The sequence below is a fragment of the Harpia harpyja genome, chromosome 23 (genome assembly GCF_026419915.1).
Source record: "Harpia harpyja isolate bHarHar1 chromosome 23, bHarHar1 primary haplotype, whole genome shotgun sequence".
Classification (NCBI taxonomy): Eukaryota; Metazoa; Chordata; class Aves; order Accipitriformes; family Accipitridae; genus Harpia; species Harpia harpyja.
Window position 1 is genome coordinate 2759118 of NC_068962.1, and position 19045 is coordinate 2778162.

Sequence of the window (19045 nt, forward strand, 5' to 3'; positions counted from 1 at the left end):
CTTGGTTGAAGTTGGTTGCTTACCCGGAAAGATTCTCTAGGTTGTGTTTCCTGATTCAATATAAACATAAATAATACAGAATTATTGAACATTTTTCATATCTGAACTTGTAACAGACCAAATTGGTGAAATACTGCGCCTAAAGATAGTTCAGGTACTGAAAGGTAGGTATGTACATCTCCACTAATAAAATAAGCTTCTGAGCTCTGGAAGGTTGTCATCTCTACTGTTGAATTGTTAACACAAACCTGGGTATAGTTTTGGCCCTTTACAATTCTCTCTCTCCAAAAGTATCCACTGTCAGGCCTGATTTGGAATTCGAATGGACCAAGGACCATTCCTAGTAGGTAATTCTGCTTTGAAGACCCTGCTTTGAAGACTAATGAAATTTAATAGTAAGAGTGTGAACCAATCCATGCCAATCGCCCTGCCCTAGTACATATAATGCTTGGAAACGGTAACACACACAGAATCTGGAAGATTGAAGACTTACCTATAGCGCTTTGATGGGTATCTCACCAGATTCACAGCATTTTCCTTGTTTCTATGTAGTACTGGGCAGTTTTGAGCAGCTTGCTTAGTGAGTAATCTTATCATCATCTGAAAATACACCACATTTTCACACATCCATGGTATCCATAGCATGGAACTTAAAAAATACCTATCAACTTGACCTTTCGAAATTTGTAATACACAAATGTAATATAAGCAATTTTCATAGTCTGTAGGTCAAAATGGGATGTTGCTAACAGCTGGAAGCTGAGCTTTTTTTTTGAAGAAAACAGCCTTACATCTATTTTCCAACTGTTTCAATGAAAATAAAACTTTTTTTTAATCTTTGAAAGTTAGGAACTTTTTATAGCTGAGGAATAAGATATTCCTCTTATCAAATTTCTCTCTTGCAATTTGGAGCTCATTTCAAGCAATTATTTCCCAGGATAGGAATAATGGTGTATCTTTAAAATCTGGTCACATCTGTCAAAGAGGGGAACCACTACAAAGGTGTTACAGTTTTTAGTGTTCAGGACTGCTATACCTCACAACCCACAGCTGCAATATGGTTGCAATTAAAATGAAAGTAGGAAGCCAAGGAAAATGGAAACTGGGAGAAGATCTGTTTTTTCCCTTATTTATTCCCAGTCTGGTTTGTCATCTGAGATAAGACAGAGGTGGAAGAGGGAAAGGGGCAGCAACCCCCTGACCTTTAGTACATAGTCCAGTAGAGGACTTCTGAAGGAGGAGCGAGTGTAACATAGAATCATAGAATGGTTTGGCTTGGAAGGGACCTTAAAGATCATCTAGTTCCAACCCCGCTGCCATGGGCAGGGACACCTTCCACTAGACCAGGTTGCTCAAAGCCCCATCCGACCTGGCCTTGAACACTGCCAGGGATGGGGCAGCCATGACTTCTCTGGGCAACCTGTTCCAATGTCTCACCACCCTCACAGTAAAGAATTTTTTCCTTATATCTAGTCTGAATCTGCCTTCTTTTAGTTTAAAACGATTACCAGTTGTCCTATCGCAACATGCCCTACTAAAAAGTCTGTCCCTATCTTTCTTATAAGCCCCCTTTTAGGTACTGGAAGGCTGCTGTAAGGTCTCCCTGGAGCCTTCTCTTCTCCAGGCTGAACAACCCCAACTCTCTCAGCCTGCCCTCATAGAAGAGGTGCTCCAGCCCTCTGATCATCTTGGTGGCCCTCCTCTGGACTCGATTCAACAGGTCCATGTCCTTCTTACCTTGGGGTCCCCAGAGCTGAAGGCAGTACTGCAGGTGGGGTCTCACCAGAGTGGAGTAGAGGGGGAGAATCACCTCCCTTGACCTGCTGGTCACGCTTCTTGTGATGCAGCCCAGAATGCAATTGGCTTTCTGGGCTGCAAGGGCACATTGCTGGGTCATATTCAGTTTTTCATCCACTAATACCCCCAAGTCCTTCTCCTCAGGGCAGCTCTCAGCCCACTCATTGCCCAGCCTGTATTTGTGCTTGGGATTGCCCTGACCCATGTGCAGGACCTCGCATTTGGCCTTGTTGATCTTCATGAGGTTCGCACAGGCCCACCTCTCAAGCCTGTCAGGGTCCCTCTGGATGGCATCCCTTCCCTCCAGCGTGTCGACCGCACCACACAGCTTGGTGTTGTCGGCAAACTGGCTGAGGGCGCGCTCAATCCCACTGTCCATGTCGCCAACAAAGATGGTGAACAGCACCGGTCCCAATACCGACCTCTGAGGAACGCCACTCGTCACTACTCTCCACTTGAACATCAAGCTGTTGACCACAACTCTTTGAGTGCGACCATCCAGCCAATTCCTTATCCACCAAGTGGTCCATCCGTCAAATCCATGTGTCTCCAATTTAGAGACAAGGATGTAATGAGAGACAGCGTCAAATGCTTTGCACAAATCCAGGTAGATGATGTCCGTTGCTCTTCCCTTATCCATCAGTGCTGTAACCCCATCATAGAAAGCCACCAAATTTGTCAGGCATGATTTGCCCTTAGTGAAGCCACGTTGGCTGTCAGCAATCACATCCTTATTTTCCATGTGCCTTAGCATAGTTTCCAGGAGGATCTGGTCCATGATCTTTCCGTGCAGAGGTGAGACTGACTGGCCTGTAGTTCCCCGGGTCTTACTTTTTTCCTTTTTGAAAATGAGGGTTATATTTCCCCTTTTCCCATCAGTGGGAACTTCCCTAGACTGCCATGACTTCTCAAATATTATGGATAGTGGTTTGGCCACTTCATCCGCTGGTTCCCTCAGGACCTGCGGATGCATCTCATCAGGTCCCATGGACTTGTGCACCTTCAGGTTCCTTAGATGGTCTCAAACCTGATCTTCTCCTATGATGGGCAGTTCTTCATTCTCCCAGTCCCTGCCTTTGCCTTCTGCGACTTGGGCAGTGTGGCTGAAGCACTTGCCAGTGAAGTCCAAGGCAAAAAAGTCATTGAGTACCTCAGGCTTCTCCATTTCCCAGGTAACCAGGTCTCCTGTTTCCTTCCGGAGAGGGCCCACATTTTCCCTAGTCTTCCTTTTATCACTGACGTACCTATAGAAGCTTTTCTTGTTGCCCTTGACATCCCTGGCCAGATTTAATTCTATCAGGGCTTTAGCTTTCCTAACCTGATCCCTGGCTCCTCGAACAATTTCTCTGTATTCCTCCCAGGCTACCTGTCCTTGCTTCCACCCTCTGTAGGCTTCCTTTTTGTGTTTGAGTTTGTCCAGGAGCTCCTTGTTCATCTGTGCAGGCCTCCTGGTGTTTTTGCCTGACTTGTTCTTTGTTGGGATGCATCACTCCTGAGCTTGGAGGAGGTGGTCCTTGAATATTGAACCAGCTTTCTTGGGTCCCTCGTCCCTCCAGGGCTTTAACCTGTGGTACCCTACCAAGCAGATCCCTGAGGAGGCCAAAGCTTATTTAACATGGAATTTTGAGGCTTGACAGAATAATTGATTCGGGAGTCTAGTAAAAGTTCAGTGTATTCTTTCACTTCTAGGTGACATAGATGAATGAAACCCAGATCCATTGTAATCTCCAGTTTTTGCAGTTTCAAGGCTACTTGATCATCTTAGTTCAGATCCTATAAATCAAATAACTCTTGGCAGCAGCATTGACAGATGAGAATGTATCAGGCCCGCTGATTTCTTCAAATCAAAACTGAGGTACTGGAGACAGGAGTGAGTGAGGAAGCCTGTCCTCTCACAGACTGTATTTTACCAAGAAAATTATGAATGTTGTGGGATTTTAGGTAAGTGTACATGAGCAAAAGAGACAAAGATAGAAACAGAGATGGGATGGTGGGATGTTGAGACAGAGGACAGAGACTAAGAAACTGTAAAAATGATGTGAAAGTTGTATTTGAAAGGGAGGACAGAGGTTAAAATTGGATGCACTGAAGAACTATGAGAGGGATGTAGTGACTGATCAAGTCAGTGGGAGATAGAACCGTTAGGGAGTTTGTTTGAGATGCCTCGATGGCAAAACCATAGAGAAAGCAGAGAAGCAAGTTTTGGAAGACCAAGTAGAACTGGAATCAGCTAGGATGCTGTGAAGGGTGGTTTAGAGTAAAACAAGTACTTTTGGAGGGAATATAACAGCAGACAGGAGAAAACTGAGAAAAGGAAAGGGTGAAAGGGAAAATGAGTGTGTAGAAAGAGAACAGGATCTTACGAAACAAGGAAGCTGGAGAAAGGAAAATTTCTGAAGTGGAAGTGAGTTGATCAGAGAATGAGAATAATGGAATCATCTGGGCAGGTGCCAAAATGAGGGATTTATGTGGCCACATGGCTAGGCTCATACTATGTTATGTATGTGAGATGAGCTTGGGGAAGGGGCTACAGCCTCTTACTTTCTTTGGTAAGTCTGTATTTTATGTGCTAGCTGGAATTTGAGGATGTGGGTTCGGTTCTCTTCTATCATACGTTTTCTGCATGGTACAAACCAATTGAAACCCATTTTTACATTATGTAGGGCAGCTGGAATTTGGCAGGAACGCTGCAGAATTTCCTCTAGGCTGATTGGTTCTCAGTGATTTAATGAGCCACACATCTGTCCCTTGGGAAAGCTCCATACCCTCATTCAGGATCTGTAAAATGGGGCTAATAGCTCTGCCATAGTGCAGAGGAGTGATGTGAGAATTAATTCCTTAAAGACCGTGATGGTGCTATGTACACAAATCTGAAAGATAAGCGAAGGCGGAGTCACAAGCTTTGTATTGCAGAGTACTTCCAGGCTGGAGAAATATTTTGATGTTAAATTGAGAAAGGAATTTTGCCCTACTCTCTCTGCTAAAAGTGGTGAGGAATATTTGAATGATCCCTTGCATGCTCATAGTGTTACGTGCGAGTCATGGTAGCATTACAGAATTTGCATGCAACTTCCATTCGTGGGAGCATTAAGGCCTTGTCTTTTTAATAGAAAGGCAATTCAGTATGTGTATTTTGATGCCTTTCCTGTTTTGCAGTGTTCAGAGTGGTATTTTTCATTGATATTTATTCACTACTGGCTTAACATGAAAATGTTCTGCTTATTAGACCTGATTTGAAAGCTATTTAAATCTTGTTATTGCAAGATCTTTAAAGATTTTTATTGATATATTATTGCTTTTGCATTGATGATAAGGTTTCTTGTTGGCCTGATGTGGTATGCTGTTTTAGGATAGTCTAGGGTTTTCTAGGTTGTATTTTGACAATTGAAATAATAGTAACAAAGAAACATTTTCAAGTAAACAAAATCAGTCATTAAAGAGATTTACATATAACAAGTAAATTAAATACATGAATGTAACGAATAAAGAAAATCTGCCTAAGGACAAATCTGCATGTGGTTTTGTAGCTTGCATACTGGGGTGGAGTTAAGCCATAAGTATGCTACAATTTCACAGGGGTTATCTAACTGTGTGCACGCCTTCTGAGTAGTATGAGACAGACATGTAATGACTGACAAAGCTGGCTTTGGTGCAAAGAATGAAGGAAGCATCGTCTCTTTGGGACAGACTTTTGTGTGTTTGTACGATCTCCACAGCTATAAAACCTTGACCCTTGACTACATTTCCTGGACATTGTGGTATCCCATATAGTAAATAATCTTAGAGTTATTTAGGACCTATCTCGAAAGATCTTGGTAAAGGTAATTTAGAAGTGGCTTTGGCAGATACAATCCAGGAAACCAAGGTACAAGACTCCAGTAAGTGACTTGATAATTGCTGGCTACATATTCTGCCAGTAAGTCTGGAATTTAACTCCAGATTCTAACAAATGAAGTATGGTATCCAGAGTGTGTCTACATGTGAGGTGGGATTCAATCTGGGACAAAACCACCTATGTTTTTGTCTCTGTATATAAGAATCTCTGTCTGATTTGGATGTCAAATCTCCCATCATGCTCAGGAGAGATGTAGGATTCGATGTAGGTGCCTAAAAAGAGCCATCTAACGTCACCTGAGGTGCCATAAAGGTATCTTTAACATGCCCATGGAGGCTGTCAGGTATGATGTAGGACACACGTGGGGAGACCTGCATGCTTCTGGATGGCCAGCTGGAGGCCAGATGGGATGCCCCAGGGAATGTCCAGTGATGGTAGACACCTGCGGTAAGGCAAGTGAACTAATACCAAGGTGACTGGGGTGAGGCGAGTTGTTCTCTGGACTCTATTGATTGTATTGACTAGACATCAACTGGCTGTAATGGGAGCTTAGATACCTAGTGTAGATGTAAATAGCTATGCTGTAAATTTAGTTATCTAAATCTGGAACTGAATTTAATCCTAACTGTAGAAAAAAATATTTTGTTTACAGTTTTTTTGCAAATTGTACTTTAGAGAGAGACAGAGGGATGCAGTCAACACAAACTGGTTTACTGCATCTCTCTTAGCATATATTAATGAACGATTAGCATACTTTAACAACATAACATTTTACAGGAGCCAGCAAAGGTGGAAAAGGCTCCTCTCGCTAGCTGCAAAAGCTCAGATGCTAGATTCCTGTGTAATTATGTAGAAAAATTATTGGCACATATTGACAGACGGACCTTGTTAACTCCAAACAATATAGCAGAAGTGTTATGCTGTAGAGCACTAGAGGCTGCGTGAGGTTCTGTACAGAATCCTTAGATTGGAAAGACATATTTAACTGAGATATGTTTGTCTGAATTAATAATAATAATGTCAAAGCCCCAAGTAATATAGGAGGTATTTTGTATCACTCAGGTCAGCAGATGGTTGCATGTTAGCACGAACAAACAGAAAATATGTTTCTAACTTCCATAATCATCTTTGAAAATCACTCTAGACTTATTTTATATTACTAACCCGTGTATCCAGAGCAAATCACAGCTATTTATTGACAAACACATTTTCCGAATATGTGAGCATTTGCAGATGAAACTGATCTTTAAAAACACTTCAGAACAGTTTGGGGGGTTTTTTTGGTTTGTTTCCCCCCTCTCTCTGCCCCCTACCAAGACCTTGCAGGTGGTTTTGTGAAACTTTTAAGAGATGATACAGTAGCTACGGTGTAGTGAAAGAGCTGATCATCCCTAAGTTAGTAAAAGGCCACATGATGCATCAGATGCTGCAATTCTGGCTCCCAGAAAGGGGCACACAGTTGAAGCAGTGGCTGGAGACCTGACCGGACAAAAGCCAGAGCAGTTTTTGAAGATGCTTAGGAAGACGGAGCTGGACCACCCCAGCTGCCTTTTTAGGTAGGTACTGTCTCAGTTTAGGAATAATCAGAGATCCCACACGTCATGTTACTTGAAATGTCACCTTTTCAAGTCAGAAGCTGAATTCCTGGAAAACCACAGAGACACCATTGTTTGGGAAAAGGCCAGGAACGTGTTTCTAAATGACCAGAGATCTTTTTCAGTTTTAGAAATAATTAGGTCATTGATGAATTTGTTGTCTATAAAAGTTTAGGTTTAATTAGTACACATGAATATTTTTGGTCTGATCAGAGACTTACTTTGGCTCAGGTCCCAAACAATGACTTTTACCCAGACTGTTTGATGTCGGAGTCTGTCCCTGTTCATTGAACTCTTCCATGAAATTACTAGCCCTAGGAATCAGCCTTTCAAAGCAGACACTGTTTTTAATTATTAAAGAAAGTAAATCCCCTCAATAGACCATAGATGATTTCCAGATGAATGCCCAAATTTACCCTTTGCAATTTTTCTCAGTTTTAACAGGACACAGTTAATTCACATGGTGCCCAACACAACTTTAACAATCAACATTATGCAAACCTAAGCATATTCAAGTTTTTGCCTGTCATTCTGATAAAAAGAGCGAATTTTTACTGAAACCAGTCTAGTTCTGTATTTGTAACACAAACATTGCAGGGCTCATAACCTAAAAATGAAATAGTCCACAAACAAAACTGAAGTTACTCCACTGGGATAGATTGTATTTTAACACATAGTTCCAAGTTAGGGATGGTGAATAGCTTCATGGTCTGAGGAAGGTATTATTGCTCCCAGGGCAATAATTTGGCCTTGACACTAATAAGTAGCAAATTCCTGACCTTTACAAATATTCTGACCTGTTAAGCCTGACATGCTAAACCAAGAAGAGTTAAAGGACCCTTTACTGTCTTTCTCTATTTACTTTTCCCAGCTTTAGTTATCTAAGGCAGCAGCTCCTGAGATGTTTTTCACTGTTGTGAATTAAATATACAGACAGCTATACACCTGAATGCAGGGCCTCCTCTATTTTGGAGGAGGCATTTAATGTTTCAGGTCATTGGTCTTGAAGCAGCAAGGAGCATCGTGGCGTTGGGATATTTTGAGTATGGAGCCAGATGAGTGCTGCAACAGACTATTTAGCACGACAATGCAAACCATCGGTGGTCTGTGGCTTATAGTCCATGACATGGAGCACTAAGGTTACATCTGCGTTGATAAGTAGTGCAGTGCAATGGGAACAAATGTGTGTAGTGAAAAAGTTGTTGCTGCCTTGACGATCACACTATATAGATTTCATTGGTTTTTATTTGGGCTAGCTTTAGCGTGGTCCCACGGTCAAAAGGCCATAAGGAGTTGGAGCACGTTTTGTACACTCCTGTAACGTGCCTTATGGTGTAGATCCACCCAAAAGGAATGAGTTTCTCGTGCTCTGAAGCTGCTCTGCAATCCAAAGCACAGCCATTAAGTGGAGTCAATGAAGAGTTTCACTTCAAAAGTAAATGTTTGGTACAAACTAGTATCGAGTTTTTCACTATTCCTTGAAAACTCATGAAGATAGTTTGATTTTCATGTATGTTTTTTTAAGCTGACAGTTTTCCCCTAAGCTTTTAGACATTTCAGTCTTTGAATATTTAAAGCAGCCCTTCATAAATTGAATAAACAGCAGAGGGTTGCTTTCGAGTGATGAGTGCTTGGTATTATTTTGTAAATTTCATTATACAGGCATCAGCAGTCTAATTGTTTTGCAAGATGTACCCAGCAATGCAGCTGGTGAAGAGCTCCCTTTCTTATTATAAAGATGATTGCAATTATTATATGCAAGGCTGTAAAGCCCTATTTTATTTTGAATTAAATTGATTAGAATGAAGACATGCATTTTTTCTAATGAAGACTAATCCAAATTTTGGAAGGAAATTATCTCTGCACACCACAGCTTGTCATATGAAATGATTTTTACCAGTACAACCTTTGACCCAAATAAAAACAGTAAAAAGAGAGAAACCGTAGGTAAATTTATTAAATGTCAAGTAATGAAAACAATACAAAAAGTCTGTATTTTTCACTCCGAACTTATTTTTCTTGTAGCCCAAGCAGCGCACTTCAATAGTATCTTCTCTGGAATTTCACCGAATGAAACACAGCCACAATTATTTTGACATCAACTCAACCATTGGCTGTACAAGTTTTGTTTCTACTCCTGCAATCAGTCCAGCTAATTATTCCTTTGGATCTCTGGAATACAGTGTTGAAGAGAGAGAACTTCCAGGTATAGAAAAAAAAAAGCTTACTTTGCCTGTCAACAAAGCTTTATAAAATTATAGGTCTGTGGGTTTAAGCTGGAATTGCTGTTGTCTTTGGTAGTGAAATACATTTATCACAAATACACAAAATCATTCCTGATTTTTTTTTTCTGCTGCTCAACAAAGGGTTCTTATATTTCATGACTAATATTATTAAAATATACTTTTTCATGAATGTTCTATTTTGAATAAACCAAACTTTGTTTTACAGAAATGCCTAGAATTTAGGTATTGTAGTTTTTGAAATTATGATGATTCAAGTACACTTCTACTTTCATCATTGTGTGGTCAGTGTACTCTACTATGATTTTCTAAATGGAAAAATTTAATTAGAAATGATTATGTAACCATCAGTAAAGATGAGGACGGGGAGATTTCTAAGTAACCTGACATTGTTTCTGCAGTAGTAATGGGATTCATTAAAGCAAAACTTTAGAGTGATAGTGTGTTTGTAACTGTGAAGGTTTTATCTGTATATAGAGGTTTACATAATGAAAATGCTTTAAGAGAGATTGAAATATTTTCTTCTTCATAGATCAAAACTTCAGGACCAAGAAAGTGTCAGTAAACCATGCATTTAGTTACTTCAGTCCTTTCAAATTTCATATGCGAGTTGCTTTATCTAGGCTAAACTTGTAGCAGAATAGTATAGTATTTGGGAAAGCTGATATATTGAAACAAATGTCTTTGATAGCTATTTTATGTGATCTGCAGATGGAGTTGTTTCTTTTAAATGGATACTGTATTTAAGGTATAAATAGAAGTAGATTACTATGAAAAATAATGCAAATGTTGAAATTCAGTAGAAACTTATCAATTGGCTTCTGTAGCATAGGTCTTCAAATGAGATGAATCCACTATATTTTGGGTTGGTAGGGTTTGGAAATTCTGAAAACTGTTGCTTTTAAATGATAAAAAAATAACTAATTTCATAGTTAGATCAAAGCAAAACTATATTGTTAAAGAACTGTCATGAAATAAGTTAAGTGTGAGAAATCTTATCTGTTATGATGAAGGAAGTTAAAATTATCAGAAATTATTCATATTGTTTTTCTTGGACTGGCTGTGTCATTATCTTTGAAACTAAAAGTATGTGCTTATATTCATGGATATAGCAAATCTTTTCAAGCCTAACTGAAATAATTAATTTGAATGGTATCTTTTATTCCTAGGTCTGGGGTCATTTGATTCTTTAGCCTTTTGGGTGGTTTTTGTTGTTCTTGTTTCTTCTATTGTAAATTCTCTTCAGTGATTACAATTTTATTCCAGGTAGTTTAATGATACTAAATATGTCTTGATGTTTAAAAGCAAAAATAAGAAAACAGAAAGAACATTCACTGGAGCTAGATAAGGAACTTCTCCAGATTTCTGCTGTTGCACAGTTCTGGTTAAGTTCTTCATAATATGTGGATTTCCTTTACTTTTATCTTCTTTGGTTAAATTTACAATGGACTACACTCAGTGACTTTTAATCACTGCATTTCATTTAGTCTGAAATTGGAACTATAATCTCATGCTTATTAGAACTGTACATTTCTAATTTGTGGATGATTTGATTTATGGATTGAGTGGAAGCTGAATTTCCTCTTGTCTCTGCCTAGAAAGCTAAGAAAAAATAACAAAGGCAAAATGACTGGTTCTGAAGTTCTGGGCATCTTCTACAGGTTTTTCAAGAGTACAGTTTACCATAAGTAAATCATTAATTTACCATTAGGAAATGAAATAATTATAGTAAAAGTACAATCCCCCCGCCCCGATGGTTTCTATCCTAGAATTATTTAAGTAATACATAGGATCACAGATTAGACACAATCTTAGTCTGAATGAAAAAAACGACATTTTATTTTATTCATTAAGATCCTTTCAACTCCTTAATGATAGATGATGCACTGTAATTCTACAAGAGACAGGGAGTACTAATGCGTAAAGAGAACAGCAAAATCCAGAAAGAACAGATCAGAATTGTGTCTCTTGGAAGTCTCTGAGGCTTGTGTCTTACCTAGATTGTTAAAAGCAGAACCTTGAATACAAATGGTCAGCAAGGAGTAGCAGAAGCAGTGTTCTGCTACGGCTTTTTCTCTACTTTAGCTAGCTGCTGATTCACTGAAAAGTTCCTTGTTCCTTTTCCAGATCTATAGTGACAATTACAATTCGTCATATGTCTTGATTATAATCCTCTGAATTGCCAACTTGTTCTGAAAATTCATGGAAGATCTATAACTTAAAGGAATGTTTAGTTCAATAATAATAGAGGATTTGTGTGCATTTCAGTGTTTCCTTCTATCTTATATTCTTGGGCATTTACGTGTCTCTTTTTTTTTTTAAAAACATCATCAGCAAAAAGCAACAAATTATTTTATCATGCTTATTGAGGTCAAGGGTCTTCTGGCTGACCAGAAAGAAACAGCAGACAGAAGGAACCCATTTTCATAGTAACTGCAGCTAGTAGTTTTCTGTTGCCGCCTTTGAAACAATCAAAATGCTTTTTAAAGGATTTCTAAATCAGGAACTGCCATCTAAATAAGGCATTAGTATTTCCCTACTCAATTTCAGTGCTTTTATGTTTTCTTCAGGAAACTTGCAATGATTTATTATCATTCAGATCAGAGTGGAAGATGAATACAACAAAATAATTCTAATTCTAAAATCTTCATCATTTTACCTCTATGTCAATAGTGTGTTACCAAAGAAGAATCAGTCTCTTGTAACTTTTGGTGGATTAGAGAAAATTCCTTTTTGTATTTGGGGATCACAGTTTTTACTCTTGGTGTTTGCTAATTCCCTACATCCCCTGATTTGAAACAGGGATCCTGATTTTCAAGAAGTGTATTTCTATCAAGTAGAAAACCACTGAACTGTACCACAGCACTATATTATCCGACTGACAGCATATGACAACATTTTCTGATTAATTAGCTGGAGAATAGTCCATGTGTAATGGTAAGTGTGTGCTTCACCTTTGGGATCAGATGGCCTTGTACTATAAACAAAACCATGTATGTTGCCTGCATGGGTGGCAGAAGATACCTTAACATCAGGTTGCCTGCAACTAAAATGTAAGGATAAAGATTCTGTTATTTGTTTTCAACTTTAACCGGTAGAAGAACCTGCAACAAGTTGATGGAAACTCTTCTCTCACGCCAGTATACATAGGGCAGACTGTGAACGCAGCTTTGGTGCAGCCTATTTTCACAGCTTTGTTTGCAGCAAGAACATTGACTTCACAGAAGTGTTCTCGAATCCAGAGTGAATGATCATACTTCTATAGCATGGCATTTCACCTCACGTTGGAGGTCAGTGGATCCAAATAACGTCAGCTACTACCATTAAACTTTCTATACTAACAGTGAGTCCACTCCATTGCACAAGGAAGTCATTACTGTATGTAACTCTGTCATGGCAAGATGCTAGTCATTTTCTTGATCATCTGAATACATGTTTAGTAGGGGCTTTGTATGATGACCCAAATGAAAAATGAAAGACCTGATAATCACGCAATGGTTTCGTTTGTGAGATGTTCCTCATATAACTTTGACCATGAACAAAGACCACTGGGTGTGCAAGATCATTCACTCCAGGAGAGGGCACTCTGGGCTTTCAGGGAGATGCCTCTCTAATATCATAGCTCTGTACCTTGTTGTATACATCCCTGAAGTTCTTTTGAAACTGTAAATCTTAAAGATTGAAGGCGGCAAAATTGTGGCCATCTTGGTAACGTCAGCTTGGCGCAATCAACACTTGCAGCTGAAATTGTCACTCTGGATTATTTTATTTTTCATTTCTGCTTGATCAGTCAGAATAATGGATCTTTCTCTAACCAATATTAACTTCATTATGTCTTCTCGTACTGAGTATAATTGGGCTGTGAAATTAAAAAGACAGTTCTGCAGATATTCTTGTCCCGTTTCAGATCAGAAAATAAATCTGTACTCAGATGCATGTATGCAGCAAAAATGTCAGCAGTTGTCTGTAGGTAATATCATGGCAATAGTCCATGAAAATCTTTAAATTTTCAAAAAATTCCACATACCATTTGTTGTAAAAGAGCATACAGTTTTTCTCTCATCTTGTTGTGGTACCTAAAGGTATTTACTGAGTTTATCTCTTAGTTACAAAGTCTGTCTCCACTGGAGGACCTTACTGTAGCTCCTACTCTTTTTACATGTCTCGTTTTCTGACTATGAGTAATGTTATTTCATTCATCTAAGAAGGCCACGTCGTTCCTTAGAACAACCCAGAATGTACAATTCAAGAACTCAGTCTTTAATATGTGGACTATAATTTTTTCTCTTCTACACTAAAAAAGTAATATTTGAGTCACACCTTAGGTTTCTGAAGCGTCTTCCGATCTTTTTTTAAAGTAAGTATCTGATCAACTTGTTTTGTCTCACAAGCCCAATTTTTCTGAAGCAAAAGCAGCCCTACACTTAAAGATAAGCTTGCACTTTTATCTTTCTCTTTTGAGAGAATCAAGACATTCAGCATCTTACTGTGGCTGTTAGAAAGTATTAGAAACTTGGTTCAGAGGTCTGGTCTAAAATTCGTGGCTATGTTGCATTCCTAGATACAGTCAAAATTTATTCTGCTGCAGGAATGTTCCTTTACATGACATTAGCAAAGCTGCTATTTGAAGTAGGTCACATATTTGTCAACATTACTTTCGTATTCAAATATCTCATTTATTAAGATCTGATATGAAAAGATCAAACTGTGATGTCTATGTAGACTCTTTAAAGCTTGTTTCTTCAATTATAAATTTTTGGAATTACTAGAAGTGAAATACAAAATGAAAGGTATACAAAGAAAAAAGAAAATACCTTTTACTGCTAGAGGGTATTTTTAGGTGTGCTGTATGCAAGTTCATGGTATACTGTCTGTTAACAATACCTTACTAATTACCAAAAGAACATACAGTTTTCCAGTGACAGAGAAAGGGCAAAATATTGGCATGTAATGAAATAAGCATAATCAACAAAAGCTGGTAAATAAAGCATTCCCATCTCCTGTATGTGGACATCTGCAACTCCAGTGAGGGAACATCTGAAAAAAATGGGATTACGAGCCTGTACCAACATATCATTGATTGGGAACTCTTTTCCAGATGAAATGCCTGAGAAGATCAAATTGAAGCCTTTTCTTCCCTGTTTTTTTATTTTCTTCATCATCATCTTGATTACAATACAACAAAATGTGCCAAGGCATTCTTCAAAGCAGGTTAATTTCGGCCTTTTCATCTGTGAAGATTACCTCTTTTTTCCCTTTAGTTTATAGCCAAGTTCAACTCAGTGCAATTAGTAAGACATAGTAGAGCTATTCCAGGAACTGCTACTGGGGATCATACTCGGTACTGTCTCAAACAATTTCTTTTTAATTCTAATTAAGTTGTCCAGCAGATGTAGCACGTTAAGGTCTCCTTATGTTGCCCTTCTTTTTGCTGCTTCTAATTCCAGCCTTTGCACAGTTAGCCAAGGCAAAGATACAGTCTGTCCCACAGGAACAGACTGTAGGGTAAGGTTAATTAATATTATAAACTCCTATTTGTTAATTATTACTGTCTTTACACCTTCCAGTTTCAAAACAACCTACTTCATGAAGCTCATTGTAATTGTATCTCTCTGTTACAAATATGTCAACATGCAGTATATCATGTACAAGGATCTGATAGCAAAAAGCTCAAGTGAGGCGATGCTTGGAAAGCTGTAGATGAAACTGAGTTCTGCCGTTCCATTCAAAAACAATATATCTTTTTGCAAGAAACTGATCTTCTGTACTAGTGCTTTCATGAAACATTAGATACAATAAGCCCCTAAATCCCACGCCACCTGAACTTAAAAATAATCTTGTTAGAGATATATTTTTCCAACTTAAACTTCATGGTAGTGTTACCTAGGTCTTCAGTAATGCCTGTACAGTGTTATCTTTCAGTCTTTTCACAGGCTTAAATGAATTATCTGCACTAAAACCACTTAGAAGGTGTTAGTGTGAACCTGCTCTCCAACCATACTGTCTCACATGTCACTAACTATGGGGATATTCCGATTGCTAAGTCCATAGTAAATTACCATGAAAATAAAAAAATTCGAAGCAGGCATATTGGAGGACTAAAACTGCAGATGGGTCTCTAAGCCCTGTTGTCAGATATAGCATTGGATATGTTAATAAACCAAGAAATGACATGAACAGCTAATCTCTTTTCAAATTAAATTCTGAATCATCTGACCACATGTGGATAGGCATGTGTTGAGCAATGTGCTTGCCTATCTTTTATTCAGATGGCTATTCTTCAGAGGATTTGCTCTTTCCCCCCCACATTATTTGCTTACTATGAATAAAGCTAATTAGCAATTGTTGACAATACAGAGGGGGGAAAAATCCCATGTAATACATAAAATGCACTTACTAATTTTGAAAGTCTAAATTCTTAAGCCTTAATCTAGCAAGCAGGGAGGTAAGAAATAGAGGAATGCTATGATGATGCTGGAGATGAGAATTTCTTAGAGACTGTCCTAAAATTGGGGAAGATTTCCCTCAGGATCCTTAGGAGCACTACACGTTACACTACAGTCTGCTTCAGGTATTAGCTATTTCTTTGACTCTTTTTTTTTACCCCTAAAGTAAACATAAAGGAAGGTATGCATGTTTGTGTACATGTCTATTTGTGCTATTAAAATCTACTACACTTCATTTAGTTGCACGTCCTCTTCTGTGGGAGATGACAGACATAATAGTGGTTCATCACATCAAAAAATGTTTTCCTGAAGGAACATCAGGTTTTAAAGAGCTTCTTTGGAGGAAGAGGTTATGAATGCAATTGTTAGAAGCAATACAATTACAATTTTAATTATATGTATCTGATGTGAATTTTTCCAGTTATAATAACTATCCTGACATGTAAGGTCAAGAGAAAAAGTATTTTCTGTAATGTTTCATTTACAATTCTTAGCCATTTCTAGAAGCACAATAACTATAGGCAATACTCCTATTTATCTGATTGTCATCTTAGTCAACTCTTTGCTTTGCTGTTTTGGTTTTTTTTTACTAAGCTGGAAGCAAAATAACTCCTTAACTTGTAGTGGAACCATTTGCAGAGACAGATCATTCTAGTCTTTACGCTATCAGCATGCCTTATATTGTTCCCTTATCTTTCCTTTGGACATTTTGTAAATAAGATTGACCAAGCTCTGGAGGGATGCTCATGAAAACTTCATCAGTCAGAAGGATTGCCATTGCAAGATGAGGGCTAGGAGAAAAGAGCACTAGGATGTTTCAGTCTTCACTTCCTCACTGTACTGTTTGTGGTACAATTTTCTTTCACTCTGTGGATGTATTTAAACTGTTTGTAGCATTATTTAGAGTATTCTATCTTACATTTAAATCTATTTTTCTTTTCTTGTTATCATGTCCTCTTATTCATATTTAATAGCTTTTCTGCTTCTTCTCCTTAGCAGAATGTTTGTATCTTTTAGAAGCTTTCTGCTCACCTGCTATATTTCTGAGCCCTACGTGGGATGATTAGAACTGAAGGAAATGGCAAAAAAGTGCCTGTTTTTTTAAAGAACTTTTAGTCTTCTGAGCATACTTAGTGAGCTCCAGTTAAAAAAAAAAAAAAAAAAAACAAACAAAATCTCTCTGTATTGCATACCAACCAGTAACGAAGAACTTTTGTTTTCTTTTCTTCTAAGACCATTCTGAAACAAAAGACAATTTTCATTTCTCTTTCTTACTTTCTGTGACGTAACTCAACTCATCTTTTTCTATTCGCTGTTCCTTGTTATCCAATTGTAATGCTACTAGCATTTGCTGTAATAAATCTCTCTTTTTATCTTGTTGTGCTCTGTAGAAAAAAATGGTCTATATGGGTGGGAAAACAAACCTTCTATAACTTTGGTGAATATCCAACAACTAGGGCAGTCAGTCTCACTCATTAGCTAATTAACTAGGTATTTTATTACCAGCTTTAGTTGACCAATGTAAAAGAAACACATACCAGAATACGTTGCAGTTGGTAGTATTCTTGCGGAAAATGAAAGTTTGATGCTATTTAGTGAAAGCAGAAAAGTGAACCCAGATCTCCCTCATTCTGGAATAGCCACCATCATTTTGTCTAAAATGGGGATGACATCATGAGTTCCAGACTTTTGATTCTAGCCTCAAAAACCGTTTTTTAGCAGGAGCTAGTCAATAAATCTGAAACACTTTCATGAATGACTGAATAGATCTTACTATAAACCAAGATGAAATATTTACATCTGTTTTTTCCTATGTTAGTGAATAACTTCTATACAGTAGCTAGTTTGATAGTTTGTAATTAGATAAGAATTCAAAAAGATACTGGCAAGTTTGAAAAAATTTAAAAATATTCCTTGCTCTCAGGAGCATTTCTACGCTTTGGTAGAAATAAATAATTGCACAAGTTCAGGATATAATAAATAATATAAATTGAAACTGTCAAAGGTTTCTTTGAAAATCTATAGAAACACCATATATTGTACCTAATTTTGGACTTGGTCATACAAGTTCTGTATATGAGTGTTCATTTTGTATTTCTAGTTGTGATGTAACTCTAATTGTAAAATTGTATACATTGAAAGGAGTGGGGTTTTTCCATTTCTAATTGTTACATAGTGAGAGATACTATCTTCTTAGAGGTATGCAGAGGATTCACTGAGAGTTTGGACTTATTCAGATGAAGAAGATGGGGGCAGATGGCCAAGTCTAGGGAAGATACAAAGCTGTACTCTGAAAATATGTCAGAACTGTCAGAGACCCAAATGAATAAATTCTCATGAGTTTAGCAAAACAGAAGGACAGAAAATAAAAAGCATTAGAAAGGCTGGCCTGAGTAAGAGCATAGTTTTATCTACCCTGTATCATCTTTGACAATGACAAAATATGAATGCCTTTGGGAATTACGTAATTGCAAAAAAAAATGCATACCAATGCTTCTTCAGAATGTCGTTACAGCCTGCAACTATTTGCAGCCCAAGGTCCTCCTGGATGTTTCCTGCGTATTACACAACCTTAGTAGATTTCTGTTCTGTGGATTTATCCGTTCCACATTGAACCCATGTAAAATTTTTGCACCCACAAGATATTTTTGCAAGGAGTTCCATACTTAACTAAATATCTAATCCCCATGAGGCGGTTGCACCTTTTGTTTCCCATCATTTACAAATTCAGAAGGCTGAAAAGTGGGTCCGTTGTTTATGTTCTAGAGCTTTCATTTGTGTGACTTGCACGCAGCAGATTGTGACACCAGCTGATGCCAATTTTCTGCATTTCAGCAGCACTGTTCATAGAACTCAGATTCTTAATTCCTGAGACACAGAATAATTTTCTTTTGGATCGTGGCTTTTTTTGTTTTCTAGTTACGGATATTTTTCTTATATCAAGAGAAGCCCTTTGTTAAATCATTTGAAAAAAAAGTCTTATTCCCACTTTTGTTGATGTTTTGTAGAGCTCATTAGTGGCTATTTACTGTTTGTACATTTACAAGAATGAAAGTATTGAAGACTTACTCTGTAGTGGCATTATTTATGTATGTTATTTCTTAGTATTCAAGTCATGCTGAAGTACCC

General features: G+C 38.0%; 1 protein-coding gene across 7 annotated transcripts in view; it reads left to right on the forward strand.

Annotated features, from left to right (window-relative positions):
• Positions 1-19045, forward strand: part of ANKS1B (ankyrin repeat and sterile alpha motif domain containing 1B) — a 445721-nt gene that overhangs the window by 164986 nt on the left and 261690 nt on the right. For all 7 annotated transcript variants that reach the window (XM_052774196.1, XM_052774198.1, XM_052774197.1 and 4 more), the window contains exon 12: positions 9253-9433. In XM_052774196.1, coding sequence (XP_052630156.1) covers positions 9253-9433 — 181 coding nt within the window. The remainder of the gene's footprint in view (positions 1-9252; positions 9434-19045) is intronic.